The 27,031-nt window shown below is 49.8% G+C and overlaps 2 protein-coding genes and 1 non-coding gene across 3 annotated transcripts in view; 1 reads left to right on the top strand and 2 right to left on the bottom strand.

Moving 5' to 3' along the window:
- Positions 1-1,992: 1,992 nt before the first annotated feature.
- On the bottom strand, positions 1,993-14,985 carry SH3BP5L (SH3 binding domain protein 5 like). Its single transcript, XM_069467550.1, has 7 exons — positions 14,906-14,985; positions 13,831-14,438; positions 6,814-6,876; positions 6,523-6,651; positions 4,634-4,795; positions 3,227-3,400; positions 1,993-2,657 (listed from the first exon to the last, which is right to left on the bottom strand). The coding sequence occupies exons 2-7, from the start codon at positions 14,008-14,010 to the stop codon at positions 2,190-2,192; spliced, it is 1,176 nt and encodes a 391-aa protein (XP_069323651.1). The 5' UTR covers positions 14,011-14,438; positions 14,906-14,985; the 3' UTR covers positions 1,993-2,189.
- ZNF692 (zinc finger protein 692) overlaps positions 13,203-27,031 on the bottom strand; it is a 59,108-nt gene continuing 45,279 nt past the window's right edge. Inside the window, exon 13 of the transcript XR_011233479.1 lies at positions 13,203-13,247. The gene's annotated coding sequence lies outside the window, so the exon portion shown is untranslated. The remainder of the gene's footprint in view (positions 13,248-27,031) is intronic.
- Positions 17,350-17,489, top strand: LOC138383046 (U4 spliceosomal RNA). Its single transcript, XR_011233505.1, has one exon. It is a non-coding gene; the product is annotated as a U4 spliceosomal RNA (small nuclear RNA).

Genomic DNA, 27,031 nt, shown 5'->3' with positions numbered 1-27,031 from the left:
AGATGGGTATGCTAATTTCTTGACTACAGTAACGATTTCATTATGTATATCAAAACATCATTTTGTACATCTTAAATATATACAATTTTTAAAAATGTTCTTAAAGCCCACTTGCCCAAAAACATGAGTCATACATTCTCACGGCAGCTTTTCTGGTAATAAAGGAAGTATTTTGTCATCTCCGGCCAGGTTAGGGAAGGCACTCCCCGTCCCCGCCTGTGGGGCCAAAGGCACCAAAACCCCTCCCAGCCCCCGCCTGGCCAAGCCCTGACTTGGAAGCTGCCTTTTATCCACATTTTAATTTCTGATACACAACAGGTAACTCTTATGTGCTAAACACTACAGAGGACAAAAATCATTGTCTGAAATTTCAGTGGACACCCGGTATGCTTACTTGATAAATCCAGCATCCCGTCTTTTGTCCCTCCTCTTCCTTCAAGCTCCCATCAGACACATCAGGATCCTTAGCCCTCTGGCACGCTCGGCTCCTGGCTCCAACAGCATCGACTCCCCCCTGCAGCCCCTCTGGCACCCATCGTCTCGCACACCACGGCTGCATGGGGCCCAGACTCCTCCCAGCCTGTCCACGTTGGCCCTGAGCATGAGCACCCGGCCACGTGGCCTCGCCACACCCCAGGAGCACATGGCCTGGCTCCCTCCCCTGATCACCCTATTTAAAGAGCCCCCGCCTTGCCCTGCTCTTCCGTCAGGACCCCTGCCTCATCCTCACACCTTTCTCTTCTTTCCTCCAACAGGGACAGTGAATGTTGTTACATAAACTACTTTATTTAAATAAAACCAGGGCAGACCCTTTCCCCACACACACTGGCACATGCACACACACACACACACACACCCATGTCGTCCTTCCCTCCCTTTCCGGTCTCCACCCGTGGCCACCTCAAACCCAGAGGTTCTCATTGTGACCACGCCCCCCGGCTAGACACCTGTGCAGAGCACAGAGGTTCACTCCTCTAGTCGTTGCTGGCAGTGGGACGCAGGCCTAGCTAGGCAAGAGCTCTCTGCTCTCCAGGGCTGGGACGAGAGGAAGAACCAACTTTTGCAAGGCACCCAGGTCTGGTGTGGCTTCCCTACACGCAGCCTGGCAGCACCGCCAGGCAGCTGGACAGCTCCCTGCACCAGAGGAAGCTAAGAGGCTTGGGGCCGAGCTTGAGCACTCGCCAAAGTATCCTGGAGTAGGCATTGTTTGGTGTGGGGAAGAGCAAGGGAGAGCAAAAGAGCACCAAATTCCCCAACCCCACCCTGCAGGAGGGCGCCAAGATTCGGCTCAGCATCCTCCATCCAGAAAAAGTAAACGTAACTCAGTAGCAAGAGTGTAAGGGAATGACAGGGGCCTAAGCCTTCAGGACCTCATCACATCTTCACCCCCAGCATGGACCCTGTTAGGGACCCGCTAGCACCTAGGCAATGTTAAGGACCCAGCCCAGCTGGGGAAACGCCATGCCCACAGGAGCCAGTCTGGAGTTGGTGATGGTCCCTGTGTTGACAACGCGGTGGGGTTTCTCTCCCCAACACCAGCGTCCTGCAAGTTCCGCTTCGGGACACACACAGCAGAGTGTGGTGGTGACGGGGAGTGCCGCAGGGAAGGGCAGTGTCCTCCGGAGGCACCCAGGACATCTCACAGGTTGCACACCCGCAAGCCAGAGCAGGCCAGGTGAGGGCGCCAGAGCGCGGCGGCGTACCTAGGGCGCCTCCAGAGGGGGCTGGGGGCCAACAGGAGGGGCGCCGTCCCTCCACGCAGGCTAGGCGCTCATTTTCTCTCATGAGCTTCCCTGTGCCTTCTAGACCAGGTTCCCTGAGGGGAAAAGCCAAACAGACGGACGGAGAGGGCCAGATAGAAAGAGGACAGCAAAGGGTCCATACCCCACGGACGGAGGGGCCTGCAGGGGCGGGAGACGGAGCGCCGGAGAACAAGCCTTCTGAACGGGGAAGGCGAAGAGAGCTGCCTTCTGAGCGGGGAGGGGAGGGGAGGGGCGGGGAGGGGAGGGGAGGGGGGCCGTGAGAAAGGCGCGCAGACACAGGGCGCACACACAGCTAACCTCTCCCAGGGAAGCACTGGAGAAGGGGACCTCAGGGGAGACAGGGCCCCCGAGAAGACGGGGTGAGAAGCCTGTGGGGCCCTGATCAGCCCGTGGGGAAGAGTCAATCCAGGAGCTGTGGCCACGGGGCTACAGGCTGATGCTGCGCTGGTGGCGACCGCCACGGACCCCACCGTCGCTGCCCCGGCGTCCCCCACTCCGGGGTCCCAACTCTTGGCCGTCCAGACTGGCGTGGTCCGAGAGGCCGCGTAAGTGCTCCACCGAGTCGCACTTCTGCAGGTCGGAGGCCACAGTGCGCAGGCTCAGCAGGCTCAGCGTGTCCGTGTCGGGGGCGAGGCCAGGCCCCAGGCTGCTGCCCTCTTCCAGCCCCCCGCCCTCGGCCCCTTCAATCCCGCTGTCCCCATCCTCTGTGTCCTCGGGTCCTGCTTCAGCGCCCACGGGGGAGGAGCGCCGCGGGCCTGGGGGGTGCGGAGGCAGGCCCCGGCGCCGCGCATGGATCTGCTCGCTGATCTGCTCCAGGTTCCGCAGGGCAACGGAGTAGCGGGTCTTGGCCTGGGCTACTTGCTGCTCCAGTTCTGTCACCTTGGCCTTGTGCTCCTGCGGAGGGCAAGACAGAACAGGGTGATCCAGGGCGTGTCCCCGCCTTACGCGGCACTCTGCGTTGAGGTCCAGGGCCTCGCCTCCCACAGTCCCGGCTGGCTGCGCCCAGCACCCACCGCAGACCGGCAACACCGGGTAGCCCCGCCACCCCTCTGGCTGTTCTTCCCAGCAATCCTGCCCGGCTCTTGGCTTGAGTCCCACCTTCCAGGGCCTTCCTCCCAGGACTTCATCTCCACCAGCTCCTCCTCCTCCTCTCCCCATTGTTCCTTCTTACCATCTGGCTGGCTCTTCTCCCCATCCCTGGTTTCCTCCGTTCTCACGTTTTCTCTTGTTTATGGCCCTTCTTCAACTATGTTCTCTGCCAGCACCAGCCCCCAGCCCTGCCTCCCACTCCTGCAGGGCCACACGTCCCCACCACTGGCTGGCCCGGTGGAGGCCCTGCCCTGCCCACCCCACCAGGGCAGCCCAGACAAGCAGCCCAGCGTCCCTCTACCTGCCCTCACGTTCCCTGCCTGCCCCTCCTACACCCCCACCTGCCCATTCTTCCCTCTCACCCACTCAGCTACCTCCAAGATCTGGCTGAACTGAGCCTTGAGCTCAAAGTAGGGGCGGCTCTTGCCAATGGCCCGCCGGAGGGTCTTCTGCAGGGATTGGACCCGAGCCTCCGCCTGTTGGCACAGCCGTGTCACCCGCTGATGTTCCCGCTCTCCTCGAAGCCGCTCTTCCTCTGCCTCGTTCACCTGGCCAAGGGGGTCACACATCACTGAGGCAGGCCCCACAGTGCAGTCCCTGGCATTTGCCCCAGGCTGCCAATCTGAGAGCTGCCCTGGAAGACGCTTTACAGAAGCATCCCCTGCAAACCCCGCCATGTGCAGAGCCCAAGACACTCAGGAACAGTGGGTCAGTGAGCCTCAAGAGAGCTTCTTCCCTCTCTTTTGGACCTGCTGCCTGACCTCCTGGCCTTTGAGGACCATGTCTCACACACGTGCCTCTGCAGCCACCTCTTGCCCATGCTCTTGCCTATCGTCACCTGTACCACCTGCCACTCAGTTTTGCTGCTGCCAGGAAAGGGGCGCTGGAGCCCTCTCAGCCACTTACGAGCATCACGGGAATGTCTGTCTATGAGCACATCACATCTGCAGTGGCCACTGTCCCGGGGGAGCCCTTGGTGCCAGCAGCTAGGGGCCAGGGACAGGAGGAGCCCCCGTGGGGAGCCACAGCTGTGTACGGGGTTCCCTGGGTTTCCACCCCTCACAAGCGCACGGTGCAGGCCAAGGCGTGCGCTTCCGCCCCCGGGGTGCCGCACGGTCGCGCCCGTCCTGGTAGACGAGGCGTCTGGAGGCCTCACCTGCTCCTGCGCTGGGACGCTCTGGGCTGCTCCGCAGCGTCGGCACCCTGCTCCAGCGCTCCGAGCTCGCATCTGCACGAGCTCCGGAGCAGAAGCAGAGAGCCTGTTCTGGGTGAGGGACACACAAAGAATCCCAAGACACGACCTCCCCCCGCCGGGAGCTGACACCTGCCCTGTTCAAGCTGAAAGTGGCAGACTGAGCCATTGCCAGGGACCCTCCCATCCCCCAGTCCCCTTTCAGGAGCTGGGAAATGATACACAAATTATACTTCAAAAATCAAGGTACACTGGCAGAGCTCGAAAGCAGGGAAGGGAAAACATTCTGAAAACAGAAGCGAGGAGTCACACAACATAACAACTGTAAATGGTGAATCCCAGGGTACCCTCCAGGGACCCACTGTTTGGGCTGGGCTCACGCCTGGAGGCAAAGGTTTGAGAAGAGCCCAGGATGACATTCTAAGTCGGAGGGAAACGGAATGTGGGAAGCACTGGGGGCCACACCGGGCAGAAAGCTGGACAAAACAGAACGGGGGGGGGGGGAGCAAAAAGGTGAGGCAATGAAGAGACAGTAAAAGAAGAAGTACAAGAATCAGCAAAGGGGACCTGCCAGCACCGCCCAGCTCACCTTGCAGGTGGCATGATTGAGCATCTCCTGCCACGTGGGGTCCAACCGGTTCTTGTCAGCCATGACACCCTGCTCGGCCACGAACACCATCTCCCGCGCAGCATTGTGCATGCTCACCGCCCGCTCGTACCGCAGCGCTGCCTTCTGCGTCTCCTGCTGGGCCTGCGGGGGAGAGGGCGTCAGTGCGGGCCGAAGGGCCTCCCGCTGCCCATGGAGACCGGTGTGAGGACGAGCGGAAAGGGGCCCACTTGCAACGCCAGCTCCATTTCCCCAACTGTGCTCAGGATTAACGCCAAGGAAGCAACATCCTATAAAGAATATTTCATAAGGGTATGGAGGAAAATAAATAAATGTACAAATAAATATTTAAAAGAATGATACTGCCAGTGGAGGGTGGGTGTGTGAAATTCAGCACTCTCAAAGGCTGCTGGCCTTTTGCCCCAGGGAGAACAAAGGAAAATCTGAACCATTTTAGTTGGAAAGTTAGTGACATGGACAGGGTGTCACAGAAAATATGACCCTGAGACCATCAATTCCACACCCAGTGGGAAAGCTGAAGGAAATACTCAGACACGTGCTCAGAGACACTCCTCACAGCCATACGGAACAAGCAAAAGACTAAACACAAACCTAACTTCAGTTACAGGACACTGCTTAAATGAATAAGTACATCTAACATAAGAAAATATTAATCAGTCCTTTAAAATGATGGCATGGATGTACATGTATTGATATGGAACCATGTCATAATGCCAAGTAAAACAAAAGAACAAAAATAGCACATATTGTATAATCCCATTTTGGGACAATAAACGCCCATTTTTTTTTTTTTTAAATACATGTTCATCTGTGCTGTATCAGTCATATTTTTTATTTTCTATTTTTTATGTCGCTTTGACATCTTGGAGGGCCTTGCTGGCCAAAGAGAGCCTGCTCCTCCCAGGGCTAGCTAATTCCGGGAGGTAAGAAACTCCCCCGTAAGTGTGACCTTCACATGCGAGTCAACCAATCCAAACCCCGGATGCCCAGATACCTCCATTATCTAATTCACACACCAAGCCAGTAAGCCCCTGCCCCACATCATCCCCGAACCAGGGAACTAGACAACTGGAGACCACCCCTATCCAATCCTAAACTTACCTAAACTTGCCTACCCTGCCTCAACCATTTCTTTCCACAAACAACACATGAAGATTCTGGGATATGCTCTCTCCTTCACTTCTTCTGCCCCTTGACTGACCCTGGTTGCTCCCCAGTGTGGCCCTGCATGGCATTGCCCCTCCTCTTGGGAATAACTCTTCTTTCAAGGTAGTTGTCCCCAAGTCTAGCACCCCACCATACTGGATTAAAACAAATCCCAGGTACAAAAAAAGCCTGAATGGTAGGAACCTGCATGGTAGGATTGTGGGCAATTTTGGTTTTCTTTTTATTACAGTCTTCCAATGTTAACACCCATTACTTGTGTAAAGAAAATGGCTGGGGTCGGGAGCTGGTGGTTAACTAAGAAAAGATGCAGATAAAAGAGACGTGAATCGAAGGGAAGAGAAGTAAGAGAAAGAAGAAATGAGAGAAGATGAAAATGGTAAGACAGTAGAGCTGACAAATCCGACACACCCTAAAGCCTGGTTCCTTACACCAGAAGAACACTTAAACATCAGCAGGCATCAACTGGGCTTTCCGGAGCACAGCCCCAAACTCCCGCCATGAGCCTGGGGCCTATGGGGGTAAAGGAACTTTCTCAGCCCACAGAGCGAGTTCAGAGCAGCCAGGTCTGGCCCAGTTCTCTGCCCTGAGGTCTGGTGCTTTGTCTCCCACTCCACACAGCGACAGAAGAGTCCAGGGCCAGGCTCTGGTGCAGCCTTCCGTGAACGCAGCTTGGCCAGCCATACCTCCTTAGCCAGCCGCCGAGCCTCATAGTAGGGCCGGGCCTTCTCGATGCAGCTCCCCAGGTGAGAGCCCTGTGTGTTGAGCTTCCTTGCTGACTCCTGAAGGATCCTCCGATAGGTGGTCCTGGCCTCCTGGCAAAGGGACGGGGCAGAGGAAAGGCACACGTGTGGGTCCCAGCCCCTCGTGTTCCTCAAGCACGCCCCTCCCCCCGCCACTGTCTCAATTTGAGAAAAGGACAGACGGAGATACCCCCAGGCCCAGCCCAAGGGTGTGAGGCAAAGCAGGATACTCACATCCAGCTGCAGCTCCACCTGGTTGATCTCCTCACTGGCCTGATTCAGGTGCTCCAGCTCCTCCTGCCTCAGAGAGGAGCGGTGAGTTAGTGGGGGGGCGGGGGGAGGAGACGGGAAGGAGCCTAGAGTGAACGTGCAGGGCGGAAGCGATGCACAGACAGAGGAAGCCCCAGCTGCCCAGGGAAAGGAGGTGAGATACTCAGGACAGGAAAGAAATGGAGGAGGAGACTGTCAAATGCTTCCTTGTATATCAGAAACCTAATATACACAATCTCATGTGATCCTCACTTTACTTTGTATTGGGTAGTAAAACCCCGATTTTAAGGATGTGGGAATTGAGGTTCAGAGAATGCAACACTAATATGCACACAGCCAGTGGCGGTGAACCCTCGCCTTCCCCGTCAGATCACACCACTTCCTCCAGTGGGCGAGTCTGCTCGGGCCTGAGGGCTGTCTCCGTCGGGAGAGGACAGCTGCCTGGGCCAGGGCAGGGCCACTCACTCAGCACACGTTCACGGCACGCTCATCACCCCTCAGTACCGTGAACCTTAGAATTCAGGACACACAGAGGTGGCAGCTCACAGCTGCTGAGGAAGCCCAGCAAGTAAGCAACAGGCCCCGGACAGTATGTGGAGCCTTGTGAGAGGTGGGCATGGGTGCCCTCCGGGGGCAGGGTCACCTACCTGGGGCACAGGTCAGGGCAGGATGACCAGAACACTTGCTCCCCGGCTGGGACTTGATAGACACAAAAGTGCCAGTGAAGGGGAGGGAGCCAGGGGACCAAAAGGGAGCAGGTGCCCCGGGCAGGTAAGTTGGCAGGTAAGGAAACCAGTGGGGCTGGGGCACCAGGCGGGGAGACACCAGGCCTGTTCCTGTGGCAAAACGGTCCCTCAGAGCTTGGTGCCACTTAGTCTGTGGTTTAGGAAGGCAGATCTGAGCAATGTAAGGGAAGCCTGGAAGGGCGGGGGAGATGAAAGCAGCAGCTGTCCGCAGTATTCCAGGTGGGAGAGGGCAGATCCCAGGGAAACGCAGGACGCAGAATCACAAGGGCTAGGTGGACGATCAAGGTCAAGATCAGGGAAGACTGCAGGTTCTGAGAAGCCTCTTGGCCTGCTTGGGCAATCGGTGATGGTGACCCAGATCCCCACACAGTAGATCCTGTGAGTGGGAGGGACAGTCCTGGGGAGAAGCCTCCAGAGATGCTGGTTTCCGTATCTCACTGGCCCCAGGCTGGAGAAAGAAGCAATGAAACCATCCCAGGGCTTTCCATGGGGTGGCAGAGAGCTGGGAAGTGTGTTGGCCTCAAGTCATCCTTCCCTGCTGGAGGAGACACACAAGTTCCTGGAGCCCCTGGCAAGATGGGGACGTTCCTGAGCAGCAGTGCCGTTCTGCATCAAGGAAATACCTGGTGCTCAGACCAGCGTCCACCTGCACCAACCCTGCAGTCTCCGGACAGCACAGAGACCTGGCTCAGCATCTGCCTGCTGCCCAGACGTAACTGTCCATGGCAGCAACACTGCCGTCACTTCCCTGTTCATGACGCTGTGACGCCGGCTCCTGCTCACCTCACTTGGCCCTGCCGGCACCCGGGTGAAGGGTCAGGCTGCCACGCATGATCTCCCTTTTAGTCCTTTTACTTCTATACTCCCCCGACTCCCTGCCTTGATCCTGAAAAGATCTGGGTCAGCAGGTGAGAACACAGGGAACCAGTCAGATGTGTTAATCACAATAAAAGGAAGAGTGCAAAGGTAGAAACTTACAAAGGAACCAGAAACAAGGACATGGAAATGTGCAAGCCTACAGCAGTGTAGACCCTGCCTCAGGAAGGCCACAAATTTGGCTCTAAACTTTCTTGCACAGAGCTGCCCAACAGAAATATAACATGAGCCACACATGGAATTTTTAATTTTCCAGCAGCCACATTTTTAAAAGCAATGCCTGAAATTATAATACTATATTTCATTTAACCCAATCTATCCAAAATATTATCACTTCAGCATGTAATCAACATAAATAATAATATTAACCAGACTTTTACTGTTTTTAAAACTAAATCTTGGAAATCCACATGTACTTGACCCTTAGGACAAATCTCAACTTAGTAGCATTTGACTCCCACACTCGACAGGGTGGGTCTAGAAGTTGGTGCCTATGGGGAACATGATTAGTCACACAACCCAGTGTCCACGAAACAACAAACCTCTCTAGAACCACAGGCAGCCAATACAGCTCAGAGGGCCCCAGAGGAGTCCTTTGCCCGGGGGCAGTGCCGACACCACCGGCAACACAGAACCAGGTTTCACAGTGCCTTCCTAACAGGGGCCTCACCATCAGCTTCTGGGATCCCTAAAGGGCCCCAGAAGGCAATTCCTGTTAGGATGAGAGGCCACCTCCTTCCCTATGGGCCAGGCTTCCTGTAGCTGGGCTTGGCCCACAGGGGGTCTCAGGCTATCTGGAAGAGGAGGTGACCAGTCTTTTCAGCAGCTCCTGCTGGGGGAATATTTCCTTTGCATTTGACAGAGAGGAAACAATGAGGCAGTAAGAATTAGTGACAGCGTAGGGTCTGGATCCAGGACCTGACTTTTGAGCTCACTTTCCTGCCACTGTGACCACCTTCCTGGGACTGAGGTCATCCCTGGAAGGACACCTGGGGAAAGAAACGAGTGCTGACCTAGGAAAACCACAGCCCGGGTAGGAAAGGGCTGGGACTCGGGAAAGTTATAAACATTAATTCCAGGGGAGAGGAGCTGGGTAAAGGCTAACCTGTGTCATTCACACAGGCAAACGAAGGTCTAAGACTGCATCCCCACCAAGTTCCATGGCCCAGAGTGCTCCCAGCTCCCAACTCCCGGCCCCGACAAGATAATCAAAGAAGGGAATGGCTGAGTGTTAAGTCATCCCCACTGGAAAAAGGATGAGAAGGGCTCTTGCTACTCACAAGTGGTGGGAGCAGGCATTGTCTTTCTATATGGAAACTCACATCTCAATAGCAACTCCAGCAATTAAAATGCCATCTGCTGCTGAGGCCTGCCCCTTGGAGTCAAAATGCTCTAACAGGACAAGGAGATACCTGGGGAGCAGAGCAGCCTGGAGGGCAGGGTAAGCATGGGAGGCAGAGGGGACAGCCAGGCTGGGGCACACCCAGGGCAAGGCTGAGCGGGAAGCCACCAAGGACCCAGGGCCCTGTTTTGGGCAGTCAGTTACATTCCACTTGGCCTGCTCCACCAGAGACTCCTGGCACTCAGCTGAAATGGAATTTGGGCAAGACAAAGTCTGAGTCAGCATGTATCATCCATCAGTGAGCCAGCAGCCAGCGGGGAGGGTGACCTTCCCCGAGCACACCGGGCACATTCCCAAGATGCCAGGACACTGAGTCAAAGGCACAGGCACTCAGGCTGTGGATGCTCCCAATCCACCTCCCGTGGGCCACCCAAAGAGTCAGGCTAGTGGTCAGTCAGTGGGCCAGGATGACGACCCTCCTGTGACAGCTAAACCCACACCTTCAGGTGAGGACATGGAAGCTACAAAGTTACCCTGAGAGTATGGAAAGAAGCAGATAAGTGATCGTGTCCACATATCTGAGGACGGAATGCACCATCACAAAGGAGGCTAGAAAAGGTCATAGCGTAGACACAGGCCCATCTAGCACAACCCCTCCTTCCCTCTTTCCCTCCATCTCTCCATGGGACCCTCTCTTAGAAAGCTGAGGACCAAGCTGGGTGCGGTGGCTCATGCCTGGAATCCCAGTACTTTGGGAGGGTGAGGTGGGAGGATCACTTGAGCACAGGAATTTGAAACCAGCCTGGGCAACATAGTGAGATCCTGTCTCTACAAAAAGTAAAAAAAAAAAAATTTAGCTAGGTGTGGTGACCCATGCCTATAGTCCCAGCCACTGGGGAGGCTGAGGCAGGAGGATCGCTTGAGCCCAGGAGTTTGAGGCTGCAGTGAGCTATGATCATGCCACTGCACTCCAGCCTGGACAAGACACCCTGTCTCAAAAATAATTAATTAATTAAAAAAAGAAAAGCAGGCAAGCTGAGGATCAGCCTAGAGATCTGGAGAACTCCACTGAGGTCATGACATGGAGACACAGCCAGTGGCCTTCTCTGGAGGACAGCACACCCCAGGTTGGTGCCAGCTGGCCTCCTTCCAACTTCCAGAAGAAGCCCACCAGACAAGGAGCATGAGCTGCCTGCCTGCCAAGGAACCCCAGTCCCACATCAGAGAGAGCCTCACCCTCCAGGCAGCCGTTTCTGAGGCTTCAGAAAATACCAAACAGGGCCCCTGGCCCAGTGAATTCAGCCTTAGCTGTGTGTTAGAATCACATCTCACCCCACCCAGATTGAGAGAATCCACGTGTCTGGAGAGGTTCAGGAAAGGGTGTTTTTAAAGCTCCTGGGTAGAGGTTTTTTTTTTTTTTTTAGACGGAGTCTTGCTGTTACCCCAGGTAGAGTGCAGTGGCGTCATCATAGCTCTGTGCAACCTCAAACTCCTGGGCTCAAGGGATCCTCCTGCCTTAGCCTCCCGGGCAGCTGAGACTACAGGAGTGTGCCACCACTGCCAGTTAATTTTCCTATTTTTTGTAGCGATGAGGTCTTGCTCTTTCTCAGGCTGGTCTCAAACTCCTGACCTCAAGCGATGTTCCTGCCTCGGCCTCTGGAGTGCGAGGGTTACAGGCGTGAGTCACCACGCCCAGCTGGCTTTAACAGATCTGTGGTGGAATCCCAGTAACCGCACTGAGAATCCAGAGAAACGAGCACCCACTGAAAGCACCGAAGCACGTCATCAGAGCAATGCGGCGTGGTGCACCGTGAGCACTGAAAAGGACCTAGCTGAGCATGGCGATGCACGCTACCCTAAAGGGAAAAAAAATGACACGCCCAATCTCCTTCTCATCCAGGAGAGAAGCCCAAACACAGAAGGGCAAAATGCCACGGGCCTGCTCCGTGAAGAGTGCCCCTCCCACGAGGACGCCCCTCCCACACGGTGAGACGACACTAACTCCCTGGTGAGGCTGGAGCAGTCGCCAGCCACACCACACCTGTGCCATCAAATGAGCAAGGCCATGACACAAACTTCCCCCAGGCAACCCCAGCATTCCACAATGTGCCACACAGTTTAGCAAGAGACTAGGGTCTGGTTTACCCTTCTTGCACCAGTGACACTACAAGTTCACTGGAGGTGAAGTGAATCTTACACCTCCTCAGCATACTCTGACCCTCACAGAACTTGTCTGATAGAACCGTCTGTGATGACAGAATTCTATTTCTGCATTGTCAGTACAGCACTTGGAGAACTGCATTTTTAATTTTAATCAATTGTATTTAAGTAGACACATGCAGCTAGTGGCTACATTATTGGACAGTGCAGTGCAAGAATGACTCTTTATACTACTGCCTTTGCCTATGTGGATGTTGGAAAAATACACAGGAGCAGGAAAGGCCGAGCCAAGAAACCATAGTGGATTCTTCTCTGGAGAAACCTCCTCTGAGCAGGGCAAGGAAGGCTGCAGGAAGTGTATGAAGTGCCTACACCCCTCCTTCCCAAGTAACAGAGAGAGAGCTTTTCCCTAAAGTGCTACCTACACACTTTCAGCAAGGAATAAGCAAGAGTTTGTGAAAGAAAAGAATTGTAAACCTGTGTCAGAGCAGAGTGAGAATGAGTTGTGCAAATAAATCACCTAGACCAACTGCTCACTTCACAGATGAAGAAAGTGAGGCTCAGAGAAGTTAACTTCCATAATAAAAAATCACAAATCTTGGGGCTGGAAGTTGCTTGAATCTCAGCCCAAGGTTTTTTTTTTTTTTTTACTACAAGTTATTTCCTCAGTGGACAATAAATCTGTAGAATTAGCAGAAGAAATTGGCTGTTTTCAATGCAATGCCTGTGAGGCAGAGCAGAAATAAATTACTGACTCATGCCAAAAACGAATAGCTCACCACTGCTCCACTATAAGCATGGACACAGTTGAAGAGGAGCCCCCCCGCACACACATCCTGGGAATCCTCACAAAGAGGGATGGAACGATGCTTGGACTGGCTTTGATTTCCTCCCAACTCACTGGGGTAATCCAATAAAGATTTGTTGACAGAGAAGCCTAGGAATTTGAGCCCTGGGATGCGCTTGCTCGCCTACAGAGGCATGGTGAGTCACAACCACAACATCAGTCTTGGAGATGTGACCAAAGCAAATGGCAGACTCAGGCCCCAAACACACAGTAGCTTCCTGGCCGTCACCTACCCAAGCAGCTTCCCCAGGAAGCCCTTCTTGGCCACTGCCCTGAAACACTGCAACCCAGCTTTGACCGGCCAAGTACTCTTCCACATGGTGACGGTCTTCCTCACTCACTGCTCCAAGGTCTCCTAAACAAAAATCTGCCTGTCCTACTAACCAGGCTGTAAATACTTCAAGGCAATAAACCGCTCTTCCGTTTTCTTTAGCAGACCCACCATCCTGAGAGCAGTGTATTATTCAGAACTGACCACAACTAAACTATACAAATCCTTGAACATCCGGGATTTCTTTACAGGCCTAAAGCTGCTGTGCATTTCTAACACTTGAAAGTCACACTGCTAACAGGAGTAAACAACCGTGGGAGGAACTGCTAAAAAGGTGAGAAAGGAGAAAAGATTCCCTTACTCAGAATCCAAACTGTCTCCCAATCTCAAAGTCACCTCCTCTGACCTCCTACTCACAAAGCTAGCAGCCCCTCTGCTTATTTGGAAAGCAGCACAACATTTCTACCCTCCACTGACCTAAAGTGGGCCTCCTGCACCTACGGCCAATCTGGCGCTTCACTTCTTCAGGGAAGCTTTCAAGCAACACATCCCAGGTACTCAGGCCAGGTCTTTCTCTGCATTCCATGGGCACTTTAAACACACAACTCTCTTGGCACTTATCACACTCAACTGCAATGATTTGCTGACACACTTGTTTTCCCTTCCTGCCCCAGTACACGAGGAAGAAAGAAAGCTGGGATCTGGGTGCCTCTTCTCCACCCCCACTCAGTCTTCTCACCTGTATTCTGGGATCCAGTTCTTCCTCCTCTCTTGGAGACAATTTGGCTTCACTGTTGCCTCCACCTCCTCCAGGCTCCTCTGCAACTGGGCTCCTCGGGACTTCATCCTCTACAACCTCAGGCCGCAGCTCACCTTGTGGGGTCTCCCGGCCCCCTGGAACCTGTCTGAGCTCAGCCATGTTGACTGGGAGCGGGCAGACTCCTATGCACAAGAGAGGACTGACATGCTGGGACCAGGGCCCCAGCTTGAGGGCTTCCTGGGCTCTGGATGGCAAGAGGGTTTCTCTTCTCAAAAGGCAGAAAAAGAGGGCACAGGGAGAACCTCAAACTCGTTTAGAGGCTGAGATTCAAGTTGTCAGTGGGGTCCCTAGAGCTAAAACCTCGCCTGTACAAAAGTTCTTCCCTGACAGCCACGGGGAATCCAACAAGAGAGACCCAGGGCAACGGCTCCGGGGCAGAGGGCAAAGGCAGCCTGGACCCTGGGCCGAGGCCTGCAAAGAGGAGCACCATTCGGGAGGGTGGAAGCAGGCGCCTCCAGGCCGTGGTGGCGGCTGTAGAGAGTAGGCTGGGCCCGAGCAGAGGCTGCGGAACGAGCGTCCCTGGAGAGCTGCGGAGGAAACAATGGCCAAGTATACGGTCATGTCAGCATCAGAACCTCAGCCACCGGCCCCTTCCAACCCTTCAGCCTCCCAAGGACTCCACTCTCATCCCCCACCCCTGCATTCTGACCAGTCCCCACCTCAACTTTTCTCAGCCTTCAAGGACTTTAGATTCTACTCTCTCCCCCGTTCCAGCTCCTCTCGTCCCAAGCCCTCCCAACCCAGAGCTTTCTAGAGTTCCCTCCGCGCCCCTAGCCTTTCCTCCATCCCCCTTTCTTTCTGGCCCACTCCACTCCACTCCCACCCGGCTTTGCAATTCACCTTGTAACCCCCAGCCCCGCCCCACCTCCTCTCTCGCCAACCCTATGGACAGTCTAAGCCTCGCGTTCCCAGCCCTACACTTTTCTGCAACCCCAAGGACTCTGCCCCTAGCCATCCTACACAGACAGGTGCAAAAGACCCTTCACAGCCTTACCTCAGTTTACCTTCCCGTACGCGGAGCTCCTAGATTGCAAACAATCTTCCCCCTCCCTCCCCGCAACAAGCCGGTCCAACCAAAAGCCACCCTGCCCAGCGGAAGCGGAATTACCTCACGAGATCACAACACTTCCCTCCCACGCGCTCTCGCGCCGGGATTCCGCGCCCCGCCCGGCCTTCAGTTTCCGTACAAAATGGTGCCCCACAGTGCTCAGGCTCGCGTTACGTTGGCTCCAGCCCATCCTCCACCAAGGATGAGTGAAAGTGAAACATGAGCATATGCTACTGAGAAAAGCTAGGGAGGACGATGACAATCTTGCGTTCCCAGTGAGTAGAGAAACGCTAGGAATGAAATGAGATCGGATAATGGCCTGAGAGAGAGCACTACCATCCTGCTGTACGGAGCCGCCCTGCCGGCTGCCGGAAAGGCACTTCCGGCCTCGCCCGCGGAGGTGGGCACGGCACCGGAAGTGAGCTTGCGGACTGTAGGGCCGCAGGAGCTGGGTACGTGGTGGATTCCGCCTTTGAGACGCAAGGTAGAGTCCCAGAAGCGACTTTTCTCACTCCAGTGAAGCCAGCTGGACCCTGAGAACAGCATGTAAGCGGACAGCTTCGATGGGTAGATCCCTCTCCTTGAAGGCTGTGGCCGCGGCGCTACCTCTCCTAAACCAGGACCTGTCGCCCTGAGCATCGTTTCAGTGAGGTCACCATTTGCACTGTGAATACCAATCAGGACTTAGCTTTAACTCAGTACACTCGTGCACTCGGTGTGTTTATCGTTACCTAACTCAGTGAGCCAGCGACTTGGCTGTCACCTCCAGGCGTCGGGGGGCCTAGGCCTAAGCGGCGGGGGGGCGGGGGCTGGGATGTTTTGTTTTTACAAAAGGCCAAACTTACTCAGGGGCTACTCAGGGTTTGCACTGGGGCTGGAGAAGGCGAAAGGACTGAATTCTCCCTGTTCTCTTTGCATCCTGTGGTAAGCACAGAGGGACTTTAATAAAACGGTAAAAACGGATTTTATTCAGTAATCACAGTCAAGGAAAGAGCTGAGCTCCATTCCATTTGTTTAGAGGTGATTGGGCATTTTAAAGGAAGAATGAGGGTGAGAAAGTGAATGGGGCTCAGTAGAGTCAGAGAAGTGAAAACTTACATAGGATTGGTTAGGGTAAATGAGATTAGGCCAGAGATGTCTGCTAGCTGGCAGTTATCTAAGATAATGTGCTATTCTGCCACTGAGTCCGGGAGATAGAGGCCCATGTACATCTTAAAGGGATCAAGGAGGAATTCATAATTGTAAGTACTTAGTAAATGCTCTTAAGAAACAGAGGTCAGGAGCCTATCGTCAGGTGTTGGCTGGAGCAAACTAAGTTTTGGCAGCATTGAGCTTTCTCGGACAGGCATTTTAATGTGTGTGTTGGGGGGTGCAGGTGGGAATAATAGGGACATGACCTTTTGCTGGTAGAAGGCATGCTACAGTTCGGTTGTCTCCTAGTGCAGAGTTTTGGATGGAGTTGTTATGTGCCAAGAGTTTGGCAGTTCTCATTCCCCTGCCATACCCTTATCCGATGAACAACCACTTAAAAAAAAAAAAAAAATGAGGCCTGCAAGGTGGCTCATGCCTGTAATCCCAGCACTTTGGGAGGCCACTGCAGGAGGATTGGTTGAGGCCAGGAGTTCAAGACCAGCCCAGGCAACATAGTGACTCCCTGTCTCTGTAAAAAATAAAGAACTTATCCAAGTGTGGTGGTGCACACCTGCAGTCCCAGCTACTTGGGAGGTCAGGGCAGGAGGATCCCTTGAGCCCATTCGAGGGTAACCTAGGCAACATAATGAGACCCCATCTCTACAAAAACTTTTAAAAAATTAGCCAGGCATGGTGGCACACGTCTGAGGTCCTAGCTACTCAAGAAGCTGAGGTGGGAATATCACTTGGGCCGATGAGTTTGAGGTTGCAGTGTGCTATGATCATACCACTGCACTCCAGCCTAAGTGACAGAGTGAGACCCTTTCCCAAAAAAAAAAAAAAAAAAAACACAAAAAATTGAGTAGAGCCAAATATAGCCTTTAAAAAAAGTGATTTAAAAGACAGATTTTTTTTTCCATATAATTGGAAATCTTATTTTTAAAATTCTGAAAGTAACTTTTCTCATTTAAGTTAGTGGGACCTTAAGCGACTTTGTCTAATTGGACAGCTCTGATGGATGATAATGCCTCAGTCTTAAACCACTTTCTTTTTTGTTATTAAAGTGCCATACACAAACCATGAAAATTAAATATAGAAGTCTTAAACATTATTTATTTGTTCTCCACCAGTCACTTTTATTTTTTTCTCTTACCGAATCTGCTTTCATCTTGGATAGTCTCTTTAATTTTGTAGAACCAGAATTTCACTGTAATAACCCCATTTTACCCAATGTCTTCTAGCCTGAATTCTCCAACCCCAGCTTTGTGCCATAGCAGTATTGTAGTAAATGAGGTTTATCGGAGGCACGATTATGGCTAATTGAAAACTTTTCCCAATACCTTGCCACGATGACTTGAAATATAGTTGGCACTGGCAATTTTGACAGTTCTATGGAGACTGAAATAAAAAACAATAAAATGAAATAAAGAATTCTCCAACCTTTCCTATTCCTACTCCAGTACCTATCATTATCTTGTAACCCATCCCGCAGATCCTTCTCTTTGTGCAATCCTTCACGGTCACAAGCTGCTTCTACTTGACACAGACCTTTGTTGGATTTGGTGGGAAAACATCATGAGTACATGTAGTGCCCAGATCCCTAGATCACATCTTGAGGTTCAGCAGCCCTTTTAAGTCTCTACTGGGCTCTCCCAAGATTAACTGTAACCCACTGAGACCAAATGTGATTCTATCACGTGTAGGCTGTAATACAATCCCCCAAGAATGTTTCTGCTGGGTTTGGATAATGTTTCAGATAGAACGGGGTTGAGGGGTACTGTGCATTGATTTAGCTTAGGCTTGTTTTCATGAAGCCAGCATAAGCATGATGAACTAAAACTTTTTTCTAGAGTACCACTGTGCAACAGACCTTTCTACAATGAAGGAAATGTTTTGTATCACCTCTGTGCAGTATGGTAGTCTCTAGCCACATGTGGCCATTGAGCTAGTGTGATTAAGGAACTATATTTAATTTTAGTTTTAAAAGCTATATGTGGCTAGTGGTTCCATTATTGGCACATTTAAATAGCCTGTCTTTCCTATGTAATGTCTTCTGGGTACATGTTGAACTTTCACATCTTCAATACAAAACAAACAAATGCCTATCAGTCTCCACTGTCATTTGCCTTATATCCACTTCCTCACCTACCATTTACCTCTGCAGTCTGTCTTTTGCTGCTGCCGCTCCATAGATATTGCAGAGATAAGATCATCTATGCTCTCAATATTGCCAAATCATTGACGTCTGACCACTGGGTCATTTCTCTCTTCTTTCTTGTCCCCGGTTTCCTCTAACTTCTCTGGCCTGTTGATCCATTCCCGTATGCAGTATGACTTTACTAGGTGTCTATTATGTGCCAGAATTTCAAGTGATGATGAGAAAAAGGACACTGTCCCAGTTCCCATGTAGCTTGTAGTCTGTGATGCTCATTTTATAAACTGGTGACATTCAAACATTGTAACACAACCCAGATATATGTCATACCTTGTAACCTAATATACATATGTGTGTAAATATATTCATTAAAAAGTTTCAGGGAAAGATCTTTACCCAAATTGTATGCACAGCATATTAATATTTTTTATACTATTTTTTAATGCTGGTGGAGACCTCTTTTGTTGATTTTACAGCCCACCCACAGTTTGAAAACCACGTGCTGTCAGTGTGCCCCAGGGCTTGATGTTAGCTTCTGACTATTTCATGCTGCCTACTTTCCCCGAGTGCCCTTTCCCAAGTGCGCGGCTCCAGCCTCTATGCGTGGACACTGCTGCTTCCTTGGAGCTCTGTCTGCACAGACTCCCAGCAGATCACACTGTGAGATCCAGCAGCCTCCCAGGCACAGCTGGCCTCAGTGTTTCCTCTCATGGGTCCAAATCCGATTTCATCCCCTTTTCCCAAATCCTCCTCCTTTGACATTTACTATGTTGGTAAATGGTTCTACGATCCACCCACTTACTCTAGGGAGAAACCTAGGTGTAAATGCCTTCCCCCTCCCCAACCTCTTTTCATCACAGTAAGTATCTTAGAGATCCCTCCTCTCCGTCTCATCGCCACTGCTTCAGTTTAGACCCTCTCACTTGCATCAGAGACAACGTACCTCAGGAGTCTTCTAAATCAGCTCAGTTCAATAGCACCTTCAGCAAGGATGGAAATTTCTATATGTTCCCTGTCCAAAATGGTAGCCACTAGCCATGTATAGCTCTTGGGCACTTAAAATATGGCTAGTGTGACTGAGGAACTAAATCTTTAAGTGTAAATAGTCATATATGAGTAGCGACTAATGTATTGGACGGTACAGGTCTAAATGATCCTGCCACAACTGTACCCCCTCCTAGTACCTGGCACAGATAGAAAACCAACCAACCCCTATTGACTAAATGAATGAAATATGAAAATATGAAAGCCATAAAAAGATGTTAACACCATCAATTACTATGTAATGTCACAAATCAACTCCATTCCTTAGTTAAATAATTTTTTATAAGTTTTTACATGTAACTTTTAGTTTCCTCATATAAGTACCCTAAATTGCCTTCATCGTTAAAAACTACTTTTTTTGGTTTCTTTTTCTAATAATAGAAACTGCCTTTTTGTGTTCTTTAACTGTTTTCCTACCATCACTCACACCACCATCAGTTGCTGATTAAACATTAGTTGACTGATATGTAGTGACACAAAGCAGATGAGTGGTTGCCTGGGGGAGGGTGGAAGGGATTATAAAATGGCATGAGGAAACTTGTGTATAGTGGAGCTGTTCTCTATCTTGATTGTAGTGAGGATTTCCTGGGTGTATATATGCATGTCAGAACGTGTCAAATTGTACATTTCAATATACAATTTTGTATGTCAATTATACCACCATAAAACTATATTTTTAAAAATCCTGTTAGGCCAGACGCGGTGGCTCATGCTTGTAATCATAGCACTTTGGGAGCCTGAGGAGGGATGATTGCTTGAGGCCAGGAGTTCAAAACCAGCCTGGGCAACACAGCAAGACCCCATCTCTACAAAAAATAAGGAAAATTAGTCTGGCATGGTGGCACATGCCTGTAGTCCCAGCAGCTTGGAAGGCTGAGTTGGGAGGATCACTTGAGCCCAGGAGTTTGAGGTTGCAGTGAGCTAGACTGACACCACTCTACTCCACCCGGGTGAATGAGACTGTTTTAAAAAAAAAAAGGAAAGAAAAGTAGCAGTCTTTGATGGCATCAGTGCCTGAGACCTTGAAGTTAACCAGACTGTAAGCAGCCCAAATTCCAATCATTTTTTTTTTTTTTTTTTTTTGAGACAGAGTCTCTGTTGCCCAGGCTAGAGTGAGTGCCGTAGCGTAAGCCTAGCTCACAGCAACCTCAAACTCCTGGGCTCAAGTGATCCTCCTGTCTCAGCCTCCCGAGTAGCTGGGACTACAGGCATGCACCACCATGCCCGGCTAATTTTTTCTATATATATATTTTAGCTGTCCATATAATTTCTTTTATATTTTTAGTAGAGATGGGGTCTTGCTCTTGCTCAGGCTGGTCTCGAACTCCTGAGCTCAAACGATCCGCTACCTCAGCCTCCCAGAGTGCTAGGATTACAGGCGTGAGCCACCACGCCCGGCCCCAATCATTTTTTATTAAAATTACTATTTAAATAAATTTAAAAGACATTAAATCCTCTGTGTCAAGGCATTAAAATTAATATATGTTATTGGTGCAATTTGTAAGTTTTCACTTGTTTTTCTCTTTCCTAAAATCCATTTTGATCTGGCTTTATGATATGTTTGCAACTTGAAATTAATAAAAACCCTCATTCCTCCAGCCTGAGCAAGAGCGAGACCCCATCTCTACTAAAAATAGAAAGAAATTATATGGACAGCTAAAACTATATAGAGAAAAAATTAGCCGGGCATGGTGGTGCATGCCTGCAGTCCCAGCTACTCGGGAGGCTGAGACAGGAGGATTGCTTGAGCCCAGGAGTTTGAGGTTGCTGTGAGCTAGGCTGATGCCACGGCACTCACTCTAGCCTGGGCAACAGAGTGAGACTCTGTCTCAAAAAAAAAAAAAAAAAAAAAAAACCCTCATTCCTTAAGAAAGAAAATCTGCAATTCGGGATTTAATCAACACAGCCTTTTCTATTCTCATTATTCTAAACTGTTAGAGTCACTTTTCTGTACTTGGTTCTTTCCACTATTGGAAAAATATGTCAGTTGACATCAGTGGAGTTATTTGGGGAAGCACTAGAAGGTATTGTGCTCTAGAGCTGTGGTCCCCAACGCCTGGACTGAGGACTGGTACCAGTTGGAGGCCTATTAGGAACTGGGCCGCACAGCAGGAGGTGAATGAGCGGAGCTTCATCTCTATTTACAGCCACCTCCCCATCACTCACATCACTGCCTGATGCCGTCAGATCGGCGGCAGCCTTAGATTCTCAGAGGAGCGTGAACCCTACTGTAAACTGCACATGCGAGGGATCTAGCTTGTGAGCTCTGTCAACAGAAAAAAAATCCACGCTGTGTAAAATAATTTTAAAGAGATTTATTCTGAGCCAAATTTGAGGACCATGACCCAGAGCCATGCCCAAGGAGCCTTGAGCAAGTGGACTCGCTGTGGCTGGGTTACAGTTTGGTTTTATATATTTCAGGGAGACAGGGGTTACAGGTAAAGTCATAAATCAATACGAGGGACTCATAGGTCCGAAAAGGTGGGCCATCTTGACGGGGGGGGGGGGAGGGGGGGGGCTTACAGGTTTTAAGTTGGTTTAAAGATTCTTTGACTTGTAATTGGTTGAAGACATGAAGCTTTACCTAAAGGCTTGGAATGTTTTAAGATAAGGAGCTGTTAACCAGAGACAAGCCACTGAGCATATATCTGTTGTGTAAATTGAGGACCTGCAGGTGTGTCTTGCATACCCTTAGGCTTGTTAATGGGTTACAAAGGATGTCCCCAAGAAGGGAGGGGGCATGATGAGGCATGTCTGACCTCCCTCATGGCAGGCAATTTAGTTTCAGGATATTCCCTTGGCCAAGAGGGGGTCCATTCAGTCGGCTGGTGGGCGGGGTGGGCCTTCAGATTTTATTTTAGTTCACCGGGCCTTATGAGAATCTAATGCCTGATGCTCTGAGGTGGAGCTGGGGGGGGGTGATGCTAGCGCTGGGGAGCAGCTGCAAGTATAGATTATCATTAGCAGAGAGGTTTGACTGCACAGAGACCATGGTAAATCAGTTGCTTGCAAACTCATATCAAAACTCTGTCAGTGAGTGGCAAGTGACAATTAAGCTGCATCTGGTGACAGGCTTTAAGTCAGAATCTGACACTTATTTTAGTCTGTGTTATTTAGTTTGTGTTAGTCTGTCCCATTATTTTATTTACCACTTCTGTCTGTGCCTCTTTCCTGCCCTGTGAACTTGTCTCAGTCACAGTTTTGGAAGCCTACAAGCTAACCCTAGCAAAATTAGTGCAAAAACAAACGTCTCTGGAGAGCTTCTTTGAAAAGGGGGAAAGACCCAATGAGGAGACAGCAGAAGACTCTAAGACTGCCAACAAAATGGAAGCTGCATTTAAAAGAATATACCAAGAGTCCTACTTAAATTACAGGTTCAGGGCAGCAGGTGATTCGCAAATCCAAGCCCACTTTGTATAATATGTGGTGACCGGCTATCCAGCGAAGCCATAGCACCTTCAAAACCGCTTCGCCACATGGAGACCAAACACCCTGCATTAAAAGACAAACCTTTGGAGTTTTTCAAAAGAAAAAAAAAAAAAAGACATGAACATGAAGAACAAGCAGCAGTTACTGAAGGCCGCCACTTCATCAAGCGTGTCTGCATTGAGAACGTCATTCTTAGTAGCTAACTGCATTGCTAAAGCTAAGGAGCCCTTTAATATTGGGGAAGAGTTGATCCTGCCTGCTGCTACGGACATTTGCCATGAACTTTCAGGAGAGGCTGCAGTTCAAAAGGTGGAGCATGTTCCTCTTTTAGCCAACACCGTAACTAGATGCATTCATGAAATAGCAGAGGATATTGAGGCACAATTGTTAGGATTAATAAGTCACCATGGTATGTAATCCAGGTTGATGAGTCTACTGATGTTGACAACAAGGCAACAATGCTTGTTTTTGTGTGATACATTTTTCAGGAGGATGTCCAGGAGGATATGTTGTGTGCGCTTTTGTTGCCAACCAACACCGCAGCTACAGAGCTATTCAAGTCTTTGAATGATTCCATATCAGGAAAACTGCTTTGGTCGTTTTATGTCGGTATATGTCCAGATGGAGCGGTGCCATGACTAGACAGCTTTCTGGTGTCACTACTTAGGTCAAGGAGGTCGCTTGTGAGTCTGTGCACTGTGTCATCAATAGACAAATGCTGGCTAGCTGAAAAATGTCAGCTGAACTAAACAATGTTTTGCAGGATGTGATTAAAATTATCAACCACATTAAAGTACATGCCCGTAACTCATGTCTGTTCACGCAGCTCTGTGAGGAGATGGACACAGAGCACACATATCTTCTCTTCTACACAGAAGTGAGAGGCTTTCTAAAGGTAGATCACTGGCCAGAGTTTCTGAGTTATAAGAGCTGCTCCAGAGGTTTTTTTTTACAAAACCAGTTACCTCTGGCAGCACAATTCAGTGACACGGAATGGGTCGCAAAACTTGCTTGTGTGACATACTCAACCTGCTCAACAAACTCAATCTGTCACTTCAGGGGAGAATGACAACTGTGTTCAGGTTGGCAGACAAAATGGCTGCATTGAAAGCTAAACTGGAATTATGGGGGTGACGAGTGAACATTGGGATTTTTGACATGTTTCAAACATTAGCAGAGATTTTGGAAGAGACTGAGCCAGGGCCTTCTTTCTCCCAGCTGGTGCATGATCACCTATCTCAGCTTTCAAAAGAGTTTGAGCACTACTCCCCAACCACAAAAGACCCCCGAACTGGGAAGGAACGGATCCATGACTCATTTGTGCATACGCCAGGTGAATTGACTTTGTCTGTGTTAGGATCCACTGCTTAAGATCTCAAATGACGGTGGCCTTAAAAGTATGTTTGAGACAACTTCACATCTTCATATGTTCTGGATTAAAGTCAAGGTGGAATAGCCTGAGATTGCCGCAAAAGCGCCCAAAAGCCTGCTTCCATTTCCAACACCCTGTCTTTGTGAAGCAGGGTTTTCTGCAGTGACAGCAACCAAAACGAGATTACGGCGTGGACTGGACATGAGCAACACACTTCTGGTGTCACTGTCTCCCATCATCCCCCAGATGGGACGTCTAGTTGCAGGAAAACAAGCTCAGGGTCCCACTGACTCTACATTATGGTGAGTTGTATAATTATTTCATTATATATTATAATGTAATAATAGAAATAAAGTGCACAATAAATATAATGCACTTGAATCATCCCAAAACCATCCCCAGCTTCCCAACCATGGAAAAATTGTGTTCCGTGAAACCGGTCCCTGGTGCCAAAAAGGTCAGGGACTCCTGCTCTAGAGGCCAATATTTTTGTTATATATGGAACTGAAATTAGAATATTTGAAGAATGGAAAACATTGTATTTAGTAATATAAGAGCAAGATGAATGAAATTGAAACAGTTTTCCAGTCCTTATACCACTAGTAACACAGCAATCCTTCCAAATCTGATATTCAACCTTTTTTTTTTTTTATGACAGAGTCTCACTCTGTGGCCCAGGCTGATCTGCCTCAGCCTCCCAAAGTGCTGGGATCACAGGTGTGAGTCACCTCACCCAGCCTGATTTTCAACGTTTTGAAAATAACCACTGGGCTCACATTTCAAACAAAGAATTTGCAATAGTGATCTATACCCTTAGCCCTAATACTTGCCTTTCACTTGCCCCTCAACTGCAATGTAAAGCATGTGCTGTGTGCCTGTTCTGCATGCCTTCAACTTTTTCCTCCCCTCCTTTCTGTCTCTGTCTCTCTTCATAAACTACTGACTACTACCAACAGCCTTGATACTATTTGACTTACTCTAGTATGGACACTGCCTGCCAGTTCCTCACATGGGATTTAAAACCTTGACCCCATTGTGACTCTTCTCCTCCCCAAAGCTCTATCAGTTGCCCTTTCTGTACCTGCCTGTTTTTGAAGACTGGTGCTCTAGGGTCCTGCCCTCAGCCCCTTCTCATCTACCTGCAGCCTCTTGGAAATGTCCCAAGCTTCACTTATTCACCTCTAACTTCAGTCTTTACAAACCGTGATGCACCATGGGTCCTCCCCTGCCCACGGAGGGAAGCCCACACTCCTGGATGTGGGAAAGATGCCTCTACTGTACTGTCAAGGCACGTGATGCACATGTGAAGTTCTGTTCATCTCTGTGTTCCCATTACTCAGCCAGGTACAGACTCAGACCTTAATCAAAGCTTGTGGAAAGGATGGATTCGTAACTTCAGTCCAAACTTTTTTGAGGAACCTCTTTCAACACCTCTGCCCCCTCCACTTCCTAGAACTCTTGCCCTACCCTACTCCACATCCTCCACAGGATTCTGAGGCTCCTTTATTTATTCTATCCTCAGTCTGGATTGAGAGCTTGCCCACTCCTTTCCTGTTCATCTAATCCCTCTGTCCAACCCAATCTTGTCTCCTGTATTGGCAGAAAGGTCCTCAGGGGATGGGTGGGTGTGTGTGTGTGTGTGTGTGTGTGTATGTAAATCATTGTTACTTCTATCCACAGACACCGATGCAAAATCTTGGCTACGTCTTGAGTCAATGAAGTTTCTGATAACCCATGGCAAAATTATCCTATTCTTCTCCTTCTACCTTTATACCACTTTATACTTTGCACATGATGGGATGCCAGGGTCTATTGGGATCTGCCCTCCCTCAGCATGTCCTCAAAGAACTCAGTCTCCATTTTTTCTCCAGCACTCAGCCCATTTTTTTATACATAGCAAGTATTCAGAAATGTGCACTCAGACACCGACCTTGCCCTCAAGCTTACAATTTAGAAGGGGAAATAAATATGCATATTATTCTACAATTCTAGTGGTCTTCAGAAAGATATAATTTTCACTTTGAGGATGGGGTGGCTTTTGAACAGAGATCTGAGGCATATGTAGGACTTTGGCAGAAAAGGAGAAGTGGGGGAATAAAAGGAATGTATTCCAGGCTGAGAGAAATTCCCCACCTGTTTGGGGAATTGGAGAGAACAGACTGGAAAGGGAGGTTGCAAAAGGTGGAAGAAGTTCTTGGATATTACACCAGGACAGTAAACTTCATTTGTCAGTAAATACAAACTTTTGACAGTTCTTGAGCAGGAATATGACAATCAGAGCTTTACTTTAGGGAGATTCATCTTGAAGTCCATAGCTATATTCCTGACACTACCTGGTACATAGTAGACCTTCATAAATATTTTGAATGTTTAGAACCACATTAGGAGTTGTCATTTATTGATGTAGATTTGTATGGAAATAAAACCATTTGGATCTGGATCTGAGATATATATTTTTTAAATTTTTATTTCTATTTTATTTATTTATTTTGAGATAGGGTCTTGCTCTCTTGCCTGGTCATGAGGGCAGTGGCGTCGTAGCTCACTGCAATCTCAAACGCCTGGGCTCACGCAGTCATCCCACCTCAGCCCCCCAAAGTGCTAGGATTACAGGCTTGAGCTTGGCCCAGGAGCTGGTATTTTCTAGTTGACAAGTACACACATAACTTCATACTTCACCTTTTGCTCGTACACTCAGTATTCATGTTCCAATTATTATCATCCCCCACTGTGATAACTCCCATAACATAGGAAACAAAAATCCACCTTCCTGTATATTTCCCCCATTATTTGAATGCTTCTCTAGAATAGAAGGTCATCTAATCTAGCCCTCTTTGACATGACAGTTTGTCAAAATTTGTGTACAATCACTATGTACACAAAAAAAGATTTCTCTTTTCCAGGATAAATATCCCCAGCCCCTTCAATTATGTGATCTGTT

The sequence above is a fragment of the Eulemur rufifrons genome, chromosome 4, assembly GCF_041146395.1.
Source record: "Eulemur rufifrons isolate Redbay chromosome 4, OSU_ERuf_1, whole genome shotgun sequence".
Taxonomy (NCBI): Eukaryota; Metazoa; Chordata; class Mammalia; order Primates; family Lemuridae; genus Eulemur; species Eulemur rufifrons.
Note: the sequence above shows the minus strand (reverse complement) of the source record. Positions and strands in the feature narration are given on the sequence as shown.

Coding starts and splice junctions, on each gene's coding strand:
- SH3BP5L (XM_069467550.1), bottom strand. CDS start 14,010: ATGGCTGAGCTCAGACAGGTTCCAGGGGGCCGGGAGACCCCACAAGGT. Junction 6,652..6,813: donor AGGTGGAGCTGCAGCTGGAT/GTGAGTATCCTG, acceptor TCCCTTTGCCAG/GAGGCCAGGACCACCTATCG. Junction 2,658..3,226: donor AGTTCAGCCAGATCTTGGAG/GTAGCTGAGTGG, acceptor TGCCCTCCGCAG/GAGCACAAGGCCAAGGTGAC.